We start from the raw sequence: 13,261 nt of genomic DNA, 5'->3' as shown, positions 1-13,261 counted from the left end.
AAAATGATTTTTAAAATCTGAGACAGGGTGTCTCTATGTAGTCTTAGCTGTCTTGGAACTCACTCTGTAGACCGAGTTGGCCTCGAATTCACAAAGATCTATCTACCTGCCTCTGTCTCCCAAGTGCTGGGATTAAAGGTGTGTGCCACCACCACCGAGCTAAGTAAAATATTTAAAAACATTTTGAAGCAAGGTCTCATTACACAGTACAAGCTGGTCTCTGATTCACCATTCTATCTACTGCCCAAGTGCTGGGGTTATAGGCGTACGGTACATAACTGCCTTAAATTGTATATACTAAACAAAACACAAGTATTAAAAAGAACAGCTGGTTTGCCCATGCCTGTAATCCCATTTTAGACTAGACTCAGCTAGTCTAACCTTGTCTCAAGAAAAAGAAGACTTAAAGCTTGCATCCTCACTATGAATCCTACCCTGGCAACATGATACCTGTCAAAGGTATGGTCAGTGTGTAACCCCAACCCTGGAATAGGGTAACTGGCCCTTGTCCCAGAAAGCCGGAGGCTCCAGAGGTGGCATAGATCCCTCTACCCAGGCAAGGGCAGTGACTTGAGTCCAAAGGAAGAACAAAGAAACAGAGGCACTGAGCTAGTTCATCCTTGACTCTTAGCACTGAGGGCACTTAGAGGACACTGGTGTACACAGAGTGAGGGAGCTTGCTTGGGGCAGACCAGAGTGGGCTCATCTGCACTAAGTAGCTATGAAGTTATTAACCACTGAGTCAACCACAGCAGAGACAGAATATTGGACCCAGTGACTCAATGGCCCACTACAGCCTTTAGCAGAGTAAGACTATTCAGGCGCCTACACGCAGCTTTGATTGTCCTTTAGAAAAAACTAGGAACATATGCAGGTAGCAGCTCCTCTACTAAGAGTAAAGACCACAGGGTCACTGGAAGGCCATGTGCAGGAGCGAATGTAAACAGAAACTCTGCTTAGGTCCCAGGGGGAAGAGGAACAGTAGCACTATTACTGAATATTGTCACACTCACCCCGAGCCTAACCACCTGAGTGCCATTCCCTGGACCACAGGGTGGAAGGAGAAAATGGACTCCCGCAAGTTGTCCTCTGACCGCCCACGTGCACCTGTGCACACTTGCTTGCACACATATACGTGCAAATAATTGTAATAAATTTTTAAAAATTTAAAGGAATTTGCACAATGAGATGTTCTTTAGCTAATACTACTACAACAACAGGAGCTGGATTTGTGTACTACGGTACTGGGTATCAAACCCTGGGCCCAGAACACACTAGCCAAAAGCTCCAACACTGGGTAGCCCCAAGAACTGAATGTAAAGTCCCCAGTACTACATGCATGCTTAACCAGCCAGGGCTACGTAACGAGCTCCAAGCCACTCTGGGCTACAGAATAAAACCTAGTCTTAAAAAAAAAGGGATCATTGTCAGGTGCCACGTGGCTGCTGGGGACCGGACCTATACACTCTACAAAAGCAGTTAGCACTCTTCTCAACTATGGAGCCCTGATCTATCTTTCTTTCTTTCTTTCTTTCTTTCTTTCTTTCTTTCTTTCTTTCTTTCTTTCTTTCTTTGGTTTTTCAAGACATGATCTTTATTTTTTTAAAGACTAAAAAAAAAAAAAAACAAAAAAACGGACACATTTTGTGTTCTGTCTGCAGGTACACCAGGATTCAGGCTACGGGTGCATAAAGTACTGCCCACCCATGAAACAATAAGAACAGGAGAGGGAGGGAGGCTCAAGTTGGTGAGTCACAACTAAGTCACCATTTTATTATTTTAAGACAGGGAGTCAGAATAGTGTGGTATACTGGGAAACTTTGAGAGAAAGTTCACACAATGAAAGTAAAGACCAGGGCTGGAGCAATGCTCAGTGGTTAAGAGCACTCATTGTTCTTCTGAAAGTCCTGAGTTCAATTCCCAGCATGCACACAGCAGCTCACAACTGTCTGATGTTGTCTCATGGTGTGCAGATGTACATTCAGGCAAAGTACCCATATACGTAAAATACAAACATAAATAAAAGTTTAAAAAAAAATAGAGCTCAGTGTTTAAGAGCACTGACTGCTCTTCCAGAGGTCCTGAGTTCAAGTCCCAGCAACTGCATAGTGGCTCACAACCATCTGTAATGGGGTCCGATGCCCTCTTCTGGTGTGTCTGAGGAGGGCTACAATGTACTCACATAAAAATGAATAAATAAGTCTTAAAAAAGAAAAAGAATAAGAACAATCAAGTATAGTGATAAAAACAAGAAACAAAAAGTAAAAATTGAGGGGCTGGGTGGCTAGGTATGTAGCTCAGTAGTAGATACTTGACTAGCATGTGTGACACTTTGGGTTGTGAGGGAGGGAAGGAGGGAAGGAGGGAGGGAGAAAGAGGAGGGGATGGGTGTGTGTGGGTTTGTATGTGTGTATGTGTGAGAGACTGTGTCCTGAGTTGGTCCTGACCCATGCAGGGCTCCCCAGCTTGTTCAGAATCTGAGGGTGACTGGCTCCTTCCCACATCCCTTTGGTAGCAGTGCATGTGAAGTTGCTCGATGTCTCTAACTGCTCCCATGGTTCCCAGCGAGGCCACAGCCAGGAACAGCACCTGACATGTGGCTTTTCCCTGATGGGAATGTCCCCTTTTAGTTGTTACAGAGAAAAGAGGGCTATCACAGTTGGACCCCAGCATCTTCTATCTCAGCTCTCGCTCTCACTGCCCCAGAGCTCTGAACTGGGGACAGTGCTAATCCCATGTTCCGAGTGAGAGGAAGACAGGGATGGGGCTTAGTTAAGAACAGCAGACGCAGATTCAGAGGGGTGGGCTGACTGGGGCTGTAGCCTCACTCCTTAGGTTTGAGAAAGCCTAAGAGAGCTGAGGGGCTGGCATGCCATCCTGCAGAGGCATGTGAGCGGGCTGGAGCAGGGTGTTAGCCACCAGGCTGTTTCTTCAGGTTGAGTGTGCTCATCTGGCTCCGTATGGAACAATCACCTACTCTCAAGCCCGTCATCTGGGCAGTGCATGTGACTGTGTTTCTGCTGGGTAATTCTTCCTCCTGGACTGATGGACCTTTGGAATGGCCCCTCCAGGACTGTGGCAGACCCATCCAGAAAGTGAACTCTAGGCCACGTAGAGACAATACCTATTAAGAGTCAGGCTAGATCCTAAGTCCCCAGGTTCCTAAGGGAGCCATTAGTGCAGCTGCAGTACAAAGCTCTAGCAACAGGTGGCGCTGTGCATTCTCTAGCATGCCCCATTACCTGAGAGCCAGGAGAGCAGGGAGTTCAGTTTGCCTGTTGAACACCCAGCCTGCACAGGAGGCACTGGAGCAACAGAGGAAGAAATCAGTGACCTGGAGGGGTCACAGGCCCCAGGAACAGGATGGAGAGGCAGATTTAATGGGTCTCAGGCTACTTCAAGCAGGGTAGGGTGGGAATGGGTCAGAGTCCCATCTAAGGGACACACTTAGATAAGAACGGTGCTGGGGCCGGGCGTGGTGGTGCACGCCTTTAATCCCAGCACTCGGGAGGCAGAGGCAGGCAGATTTCTGAGTTCGAGGCCAGCCTGGTCTAAAGAGTGAGTTCCAGGACAGCCAGGGCTACACAGAGAAACCCTGTCTCGAAAAACCAAAATAAATAAATAAATAAGAACGGTGCTGGGGGTAAGGACAGACCAAGGAGCTGTATGCAGAAGTGCCTGGCTTCAGGATAGACCAAGGAGCTGTATGCAGATGTACCTGGCTTCAGGACAGACCAAGGAGCTGTATGCAGATGTGCCTGGCTTCAGGACAGACCAAGGAGCTGTATGCAGAAGTGCCTGGCTTTCAGTCACTGTTCATCAGCACTTGGGAATAGCCCCTCAAGCCCTTCTGAACAGGATCTCCCCAAACATCAGCTGGTACCTACAGTAAACATCAGCTGGTATCTACAATCTCAGCATCAGGAGGCTAAGGCAGAAGGAAAGAGTCCCAGGCCAGTTACAAAGCAAGGCCATTCCAAAAAACCAAAACTTCCCAAGCAACAAGACAAGGATGCTTGGCAGGGGTAGGACAGTCTCTGTCAGACATGACAGGTGTGGGTGAGGTACATCTGCCCTAGGGCCCAGCTTGTTTGCCCTCGATCTTGACCCCAGGAACCTAATACCCCAGCTCATCCTAATGCATGGGCAGAGAATGTAGTGGTTAACCTGTGTTGATATTCACGGATGCCCTGGCCCTGTACATTGGGAGCTTCTTGTCAAAGGGACAAGTGTGGCCCAGGAATCCCAAGAGTTACAGCAGACATCTCCTGGCATATACTGTTCTAGGCACCAAATGTGGCTTTCATTCTTTCCCATGCAGCAAGCTGGCATACCCCTGCCAAGGTCAGAGTGCTCACATCGGGGGAAGACTGTTGGGGGGGGGGTGAGACTCGCTAGGATGTTGAGGTTCTTCTACCCTCCCCCCAAATGACCTCTTGAGCCACCCAGTACCAGACATAGTCCTTGGGGGGGCCCAGATCCCAATGTCTACCCAAACCTTACCAAAATGCAGTCGCTGAGGCCCTGAGAAAGTCATCTACAACTTTCCCAGGCAAATCAGCTCTGAGCTACCTACTGCCCAATACCAGTTTCCCAACTCCCCAGGCCTCACGCAGTCTTTGTGCCCCCATCCTACCTGGATGCTTAGTTATGATACTCCAGTGGCTCCACCCTAATCTCACCACGATGTCTGCAATCTGTTCCCTTAGGCCTGGCAGTTCTGGCCCTTCCCGCCTCCTTCTGCTCTGAGCCATCCAGGGCCCTTACTTTGCCAATGTCAGAGGGCTCCAGGGACCTGGCCCCAACTCACCTGAGGGCGCTGTGGAGAGTGCCATGGTTCCATAGTACGAGAAGGCGCCTGTCTCAAACTTCATGTTCTCCTTGCCTGCTTCCACCTCCACTTTCCCCTGAAAGAACATAGGGTTAAGGTTAGCGCGGCTTGAGATGGTGAGGCCTATGTGGCAACAGGAGAGGGGCTAAGGCAGGGCACAGCACACAAGAGAGAGGCATAAACGCTTGGCCACAGTGCCCTGCAGCATTCAAGGGCTTGACCTGTGGGCACCAGAGTGGCCTCTTGGAGATGACACACAACCTGGAGCAAGCACATTCAAGGGTAGGTTGTACACGCTCTCGTGGTTCATCAGAAGGCGAGGTGCAGGTGTGGGGAGGCGTGAGCGGCCTGCGCACCCAGGCCTTAGGTTCGAGGCTCACCTGCAGGATGAGGACGAAGCAATCGGCCGGCTTGTTCCGGGTGTACAGGTAGTGGCGAGTGCAGTACCTGTTGTGCTCATTGAACCTGAGCTCCTGAATGACGTCGGGGTACTTGAGCAGCCGGAGTAGGATCTTCTCTGACATCAGAGAGGGGCTAAACTGGGGCACCTCTGCAGAAGAGAGACAGGACTTCACAGGCACCCAGGACAGGCAGCCAACATGTCCGTGACCACGGCCACTCTGTACCAGGACGGCTTCCTCCCTGCTTGGGCTGTTTCTTCAGCCTGCACCTCCCTGGGAAGTACCACGCTAGGCTTCTGCTGCTTAGATGGCTTCAGGCAGCTCCATAGCTCCGGTACAACAGTCACGCCCTTTGGCAGACTGCTGAACTTAGGTGTCTCCATTTTCTCATCAGGGAGATAGGGACACGACTTCCCTGGGTGATCTCAGGTTTAACAGGTAGAACATTTAGATGCATTCTCAGCTTGTGCATGTTAATTAAGTGTTCCTACAGTTACTACTCTGCGTCATATCAGAAAAACACAAAGGGAAGGGGCTTGCCAGCACTTTTAGCAAGTGAGCCGGAAGGGAAGCTGCAGCATGGGTGGCAGGGTTTGTCTCAACTGTCACCCATGTCCCAAAGGTGCTTTAATTAGAGGGACAGGGGGAGTGCTGCTGAGGTACGTGTCAGCTCTGTAGGAACCAGCCCAGCACAGAAGGAAGGCGGAGGCCCTACTTGAGGGCAGGTTAGCAGGTCAGAGGGAGACAGCCTGAAGGGCCTGGGGGCCCGGGACTCCCTTGGATTTCTCAGTGCTTGCTCTGTAAACTAGCTAGATTGTGTCTGGACGTCTGAGGCAGCCATGGTGAACATGGTGCTCTCTGTGGGAGGAGGGGGTAAGATACCCAGACATCTCCAAGGGGGGTGTGTCCCAGCACTCAGTACTTTTCTTGGAAGGAATGGTCAGAGGCCCAGGGTTTCTCCCTCTGTGACTACATTTCCTTCTACCCATGGCAGAAGGCGCTTCACGCTCTTACCTGTGGCCAGGAAGCGATGAGCAGCCAGAAGAAGCTGAGGTGAGATTTTCACTTTGAGTTCATTGTCAGTGTCCTTGAAGGCAGAGAAGTCACGCTTGTTTTTCACGGACACCCGTTTCCGGGTCCGATTATCAGCTGTAAGAGGAAAGGTCTGGCCTGAACCCTAGTTCCCAGGCTTCTCTCCACACCGAGCAGCAGCTCCAGGCAGTGAGGGCAGAGGAGGCTCAGCATTGTGCCCTTCCCCCCACAGCCAATACAGGGCACCTCGCTGGCTACCAGACCTGACTCAGGGGTTCTGTGGCCTCCCCACCCCTGCACTGAAGCCTCTCTGCCTAGGAATAGCAGACTTCAGAGATACAATAGGATTCTAGGTGAGGGCTCAACTCACTGTACATGTCCGACTCATCCAGGATCTCAGACTTGATGATCTCCTCGATGACGTCCTCCAGGGTGACCAGGCCCAGCACCTCGTAGAAGGGGTCGCCCTCGCCCTCATTGTTCACCTTCTGCACAATGGCCAGGTGGGACTTCCCTGCGGGGACAACACACTAGGTCAGGTATGAAGCAATGTCAACACATTAGGCTTGAGTCACTGGGCAGTGATGGGAGTCTGTGTTCCTTGCCAGGTCTCAGCTACTGCTCTCATGACTAGGAAGACCACAGAGCTTGAAAGGCCTTACATTAAGGGCCTTTTGTTTAAAGAGTACAGAAACTGGGTATGGTGACTCACATATGTTATCCCAATACTTGGGAAGCAAAACCAGGAGGACTGCTACAAGTCTGAGGCCATCCTGGATTATACAACCAAACCCAGGCTTGTACTTAACCCCCTCTCACGAGAAGGAAAAAAAAAAAAGCTGGAAAGGAGTAAGAAGAAGAAGAGGAGAATACCTAAGGAGGAGAGAAATGACAGGCTGTGCCTGGTGCTGCCTGCCAGGGCTTCTGAGGCCTCCAGGAAGAGAGAAGATGTAGTACAAGACCACAGGAAGCCCATGGTCAGGGCATGCACATGACAGCTGGACAGAGAGTCTAGCAGCTGCCCACATGGCAGGCCTCTGGTAGGTATGGAGCCCTAGGGAACCACTGAACAGTCGGCCTTGCTCAATGCCAAAAATTCTTGACACTAGCTTGCCCACTGGGCCCTACAAAAAGGTTTCTAGCTAAGAAGCCATTTAGAACCCTATGCTGGGTTAGCTCAGGCGCCGCCCCCCCCCCCCCCAAGCTGTGTGCTTTGCAATGGGGACACCTGTACATCCTGGCAGGACCTTTCTTTCTCACAGAAGACACTTCTGTTAAGGTCACCATGACCTTCAATGGGAAGGTTTTATTCTTAGAGGACCGGCTGGCCAGTGGTCCTTACTCCCTCCTGGAAACCCCTTTCCTGCTGGCAATAGACACTTCTTCCCTGCTGTGCTCCTGGACCCAGGGCTTCTTCCTTTTCTTTCTTTTCTTCCTTCTTCCTTTTCCTTTCTTCCTTACCTTTCTTCCTTTTCGTTTTTTTAATTAAACAAAAAAAAAAAAAAAAAAAAAAAAGTGTGTGTTTCCCTGGATGCACCCTGTGCCACATGTACTCTTCGTGCCCCTGGAGGCCAGCAGAGGGCGTCAGACCCCAGGACTGAACTGGAGTGACAGTGGTTGTGAGCAGCCAGATTTCTCTTCTGTAGCTTGAGCTGACCTTGAACTCCTGATCCTCCTGACTTAGTTTTTGAGGGCTTGGATTACTAGTGTGTAGAGGTGTGTCACTATCCTTGGTTCCTCCTGACCTCTTAACGCTGGAGAGCTGAGTCCTTGCCTAGTGACTTAAACAGACAAGTGTCAAGATAGCTCAAATTAAAAAAAAAAAAAAGTCTGTTGCTTCAAGGCAGGGTCTCATGTTGAACTTTCTGAAGCTCCCTGTGGAGCTGAGGATCACCTTGAGCCCCTGGCCCTCCTGCCACTACCTCCCAAGTGCAGGGTTATAGGGCCTGCACCATCCTGCCCACATCATAGAGCACCGCTATCCCAACCCAAGGCGGTGTGCAGGTTAGGCAGGCACTCTAACAACTGTGCTATATTCCCAGACTCTAAGTAAAATTCTGTAGCCCTCTTCTGTGCCCAAAAAACTTCTATCCAACTGTAAGCTAAAAGCCTCAACACCTGGAACCCGACAGGGCTAGGAGCTAGCTCATGACCCCACAGTCTTTCTCCTCTCTGCTCAAGACAGCTCCATTTTGTCCTTTCAGTCAGGCAGGCTCAGAGGCAGCAAGGAGCCTCCTCTCACTCTACTCCTCTTCATCTCCTCAGCTGCAGAAGAGAGACAGAGAGGGAAGGAGCCGGGATGCAGACCTGAGAAGCAGCACGTCAGAGTTAGTAATGCAGGGTACCGGGAAGAGGGGACAGCAATGGCTTAGCCATCACTGGCCACTGCTGAAGCAGCAGCCTGCCAGCCAAGATGTGTCCACAGCTGCAACAGCAGGCGACTATTCAAGGTAACCAGGCATTTCTGAGTGGACTTGAAGCCTGCTCCAAAGGAGAGAATTCATGTCTGGTACAGTAAACCTGGTCTAACACCCACGTCTGGGAAGGTCATGGCCCAGGTGGTGCTTAGTAGAGTTCTTTGGTTAAATGGTCATATTGTCAAACTGCTTTCTAAATACTTGTTTATTATGTTTATATCCACAGATTTGTGCTGATTCTCAGCCATAGTCAGAGAAACTTTTTATAGTAGGCAGCAGATAATGGACAGATTCATTAACTGGTCAGAGTGCTAAAAGTGACTATGACTGCTCAGCCCTAAATGGGACAACTGTGGCACTACCACCACAACCCCACAATACCCACCACAGCCCACAACACCTCACCACAGTCCACAATACCCTACCACAGCCACACAACACCCCCACAACACCCCACCACAGCCCTGCAACACCCACCACAATACCCACCACAGCCCACAACACTCCACCTCAGCCCACAACACCCCACCACAGTCCACAACACCCTACCACAGCCACGCAACACTGCACTACAGCCCACAACACCCACCTCAGCTCACAACACCCTACCACAGCCACACAATACTTCACTACAGCCCCACAATAACCACCACAGCCCCACAACACCCTACCACAGCCACACAACACCCCTCAACCCCACAACACCCACCATAGCCCCACAACAACCACCACAGCCCACAACACTCACCACACTCACAACACCCCACCACCATCAACAACCAAGGCTTATAAAGAAAGATGAGGCAGGAAGAAGGACAGCTTCAGGTTGGGGAGGAGAAGCTCATGCCAGCCCTGATTGCCTTCACAAGACTCGCATAAGACCAGGCAGGCAAAGCTGTAAAGTTGGATATGATAAAAATACATAGCCGGGCATGTTGGCGCACGCCTTTAATCCCAGCACTCGGGAGGCAGAGGCAGGNGGATTTCTGAGTTNNAGGCCAGCCTGGTCTACAGAGTGAGTTCCAGGACAGCCAGGGCTANACAGAGAAACCCTGTCTCGAAAAACCAAAAACCAAAAACCAAAAACCAAAAAAAACAAACAAAAAAAACCCATAGTACCCATGTATGACATTTCAAAGACGTAACAAAGGTATTTTATAAAAATAATGAAGCAAATAGAGGAAGAGCTGGGGACGCTGCTCAGTGTTAGACACTTCCCTGCTGTGTTAGACAGCTTACCTAGTAGGGAGGGGTTGCCACCCCAGCACAGGGCAGGACAAAACTAGGAATGTCACCAAGACAACCAAGTTCATATTTGCTAACTCCAGTTTCTAGTTTATGTGGATTCTAACTCTCACAGAGGAGTGCATTATAATGAACCACCTCACTTTGCTGTTGAGGATCATTCAACTAGATAATGGAACTTGGGCTGTGGCTGAAATAAGAAATTAAGAGTATTTAAATGATGCATTTACAGCTGGAAATTCCACTTCTCAAAGAGGAAATATAATAAAGTGCTAATATTTGGTTGTCCATATATAATTGCTGGTACCTGGCTACTTTTATCCCCAAAACAGCAGTTTCATATGGTGCAACCTGAGGATGGGCTTTCTCATTATTCTCTTTTGTATACAGACATTCCACATTTCCATAACTAACTGTATTAATTTATAATCAGGAGGAACACACAAAGTAACTTTAAAAAGAAGAGGCTCTGTGAGGGGAGGCTATGGAGATGGCTCAGCGCTAAGCACATGAGCTGCTCTTTCAGGACTGGTGGCTCACAACTGCCAGAATCTACAGCTCTAGGGCATTTACCATTCTTTTCTGGCCTCCACATGTACCTGCATGCATGTGCATATGCTCACACACAGACACATACACAAAAACACATAAAAAATAAATAACAAGACAGAATTCTAAGGTCTGCAAGATGGCTTGGTGGGTAAGGGTGTGGCCCAGCTGAGGCTTGAGTTTAATACAGAGACCCCACCTGGTGGGGGGAACAGACAGACAGCCAGAGTTACCCTCTGACACGCACATGTACATCATAGCATGCGCATGCCCACACACATATAAATACAGCAAAATGCAAGGAAATACTGTAAAAACATTCGAATACTGCTTCCCCTGATATCCTAAGTGCCAGCACTGATTGAAAGGGGACAGCTGAGTGGGAGGGACCACAGCAAAGAGGCATCCTGGAATCCTGGCTGTCCTTAGTGTATCAGGTCCTACCTTGAGGCAAGCTTGCCCACTCTACCCTTTACTGACCTTTGTCCTAGAACTAGCCAGGAGGAACCTTACCCTTCCCAGCCAGCCATAGGTGAGTTTCCACTCCCCCACCCAGCCCCCGCCCCGCCCCCATGGCCCTGGTTCACTTGGAAGGGGTTAAAAGCTGGAGGCAAAGGGAGAGAGAACCTATAACCCAAGTCCCTCAGCGGCACCTTTGCTTCCAGCTTCCCCGTGTCACATCAGGTTTTGTTCAGTTTGGTTTTCTGAGACAGGGTCTCATGTAGACCAAGCTAACCTTGAATTCACTATGTAGCATATGATGACCTTAAACTTCTCATCCCCCTGCTTTCTTCCCACACGCTGGGCTTATATAAGTGTGCCACCATCCCCAGCTGTGGCTCTTCTGTCACCTCTGCACAAAGCTCACACACCGTCCCAGCCAACCCTGAGGGTTTTCTTACGCACAGCATCCAGGAGCTCCAAACCCTCATCCAGATTTTAAAAGGAAGTCTCCAGAGTCCTCGAAGGTCGGAACCTCACCGCGAATGACACTTATTTTAGCAAACTGCCATGTCTTCCTCCCTCCCATAAAGAAAAAAATTACAATCCATTAAAGACTATAAGGAAATGTGTTACTGGGTTCTGGGTTTCGAAGTCCAAAGGGGCCTCCCTGGGAAGAAACCCTGGGTCAGACAAGGGCTCTTCCTATCAGAGATGGGGCTATCCTAGGAGACCTTCTTACGGGGTCACCCAAGAAGGCAAAATCCCAAGTCCCCACAACAGGTCCTGGACGCTGACTTGGTGGCTGGACACCATGGCCTTGGGTCACCGGTCTGCACCTACAGATGGCTGGACACTCTGATTTCCTGGCACCCAGCTCCTTTTCCTCCCCTTGCCCAGGCTTGAGCAGGATTAAGCTGGCTATTAATAGTGCTGACCTCAGCCAGCAGGAGGAGCAGCCGCCCTTCCCAGCTCGAAGGGGTGGGAGAGGCCTGAGCCAGAGTGGGCCAACAACTCCTTGCCTTCCAGCCTGGGAAGACTGGGGCCATTCATCCACTTATCATAGCTTCATCTACGAGGCGACCATGCTCCTCCCAGGCCGGGCAAATGACCTGGCAGAGGCTAGGAGACCCGAAGGCTGTGGTTGCTGGGTAGGCTGTGCTCGGTCATGCTGGGTTTCCAAGGCCGCAGGAAAGCAGTGGGAGGCTGGGAGATGGTGCAGGTGGTAAACTGCTTGCACTGCAGCAAACACAAGGGCCCAAGTGAGAGCCTATGTAAAATAATTATAATTAATCCTAATAAATAATAAAGAAAAAGTGGGGTTGCTGAGCACTGAGAGGAGCCCTATACCACCCACCCACCGCAGCCACGTGAGTGGGCAGGCGAGGGAGAGGTGTGGCCACACTCCTGTTCCCCCAGAGAACAGACAAGAGAACCAGTCACCCAACTGCCCAGGAGCCCAGGCTGTACCACAGGCTATGGGAGCTCAGGAGCAAGCTGTGGTTCCACAGAAAGGTCTTCAGTTCACAACCCTCTCATCTTAACCATTCAAACATTAGAGATCACTTTATCCATAGCTTGGGACTGGCCTGAGATACCCATGCCAAGACAGAAACTGGTCAGTCACAACAGAAAGGAATACTAAAAGAATCCCTTAATTTAATTTATCTTACTTATACACCTTAATAATGTCACTTATTATTGTTATGTGTGTATGTTGGGGGTGGAGAGGATATACCACAGTGCATGCAGGAGGGTGGTTCTCTTGTGGAGTTGGTTCTCTTTCCATATGTATATAGGTTCTCAGGTTCTACCTCAGATAGGTCGGGCCATCTCACATACCATCAGGTGTAGCCATCTCACGCCCACATCATATTTTCAATATGAGGGTCTCATTATGGTGCCCAGGCTTCTGTCAAACTCTTGGGTTCCTGGGATCACGTAATCCTCTTACCTTGGCCTCTCCCTCAGGCACATGCTGCCATACCTGGTAATAAGACGACTGTGATTACAGCAGTGCTGTATTGGGCAAACCAATGAAAGAGATGAGAAATGAAGCCCAGCAATTAGAAGGCAGAGGCAGCCTGGGCTATAGTGAGCTTCAGGCCAACCAAGCTGACCTTGCTTTTAAAACCAACAAAATCAAACCTCCAGTTGGCACACCCGCCTCGAGTGCGTGTGTGTGTGTGTGTGTGTGTGTGTGTAATATCAGATTACAAATCTGACATCTGAATCAAAAGTAAAAAGAGACTATTCACGGAGAGGTATTGGGCTAACTAGGCCAGTCCATATCACTTTATAAGCCAATTAGAAAAATCACAAGTTTAGTTTGTTTAGCCATTGAG

The 13,261-nt window shown here is 49.8% G+C and overlaps 1 protein-coding gene across 2 annotated transcripts in view; it reads right to left on the bottom strand.

The window, feature by feature from the left end:
• Nucleotides 1–13,261, bottom strand: part of Cnnm4 (cyclin and CBS domain divalent metal cation transport mediator 4) — a 37,589-nt gene that overhangs the window by 3,952 nt on the left and 20,376 nt on the right. Inside the window, exons 2-6 of one of the 2 annotated variants that reach the window (XM_029539029.1) lie at nt 6,635–6,778; nt 6,247–6,381; nt 5,212–5,381; nt 4,811–4,907; nt 3,243–3,305 (exon numbers count right to left, since the gene is read on the bottom strand). In XM_029539029.1, coding sequence (XP_029394889.1) covers nt 3,243–3,305; nt 4,811–4,907; nt 5,212–5,381; nt 6,247–6,381; nt 6,635–6,778 — 609 coding nt within the window. The remainder of the gene's footprint in view (nt 1–3,242; nt 3,306–4,810; nt 4,908–5,211; nt 5,382–6,246; nt 6,382–6,634; nt 6,779–13,261) is intronic. The other variant, XM_021197599.1, reaches the window with a different exon arrangement.

Source organism: Mus pahari, chromosome 5 (genome assembly GCF_900095145.1).
Source record: "Mus pahari chromosome 5, PAHARI_EIJ_v1.1, whole genome shotgun sequence".
NCBI lineage: Eukaryota > Metazoa > Chordata > Mammalia > Rodentia > Muridae > Mus > Mus pahari.
The sequence above is the reverse complement of the archived record's forward strand: the minus strand, read 5'-3'. Positions and strand labels throughout refer to the sequence as shown.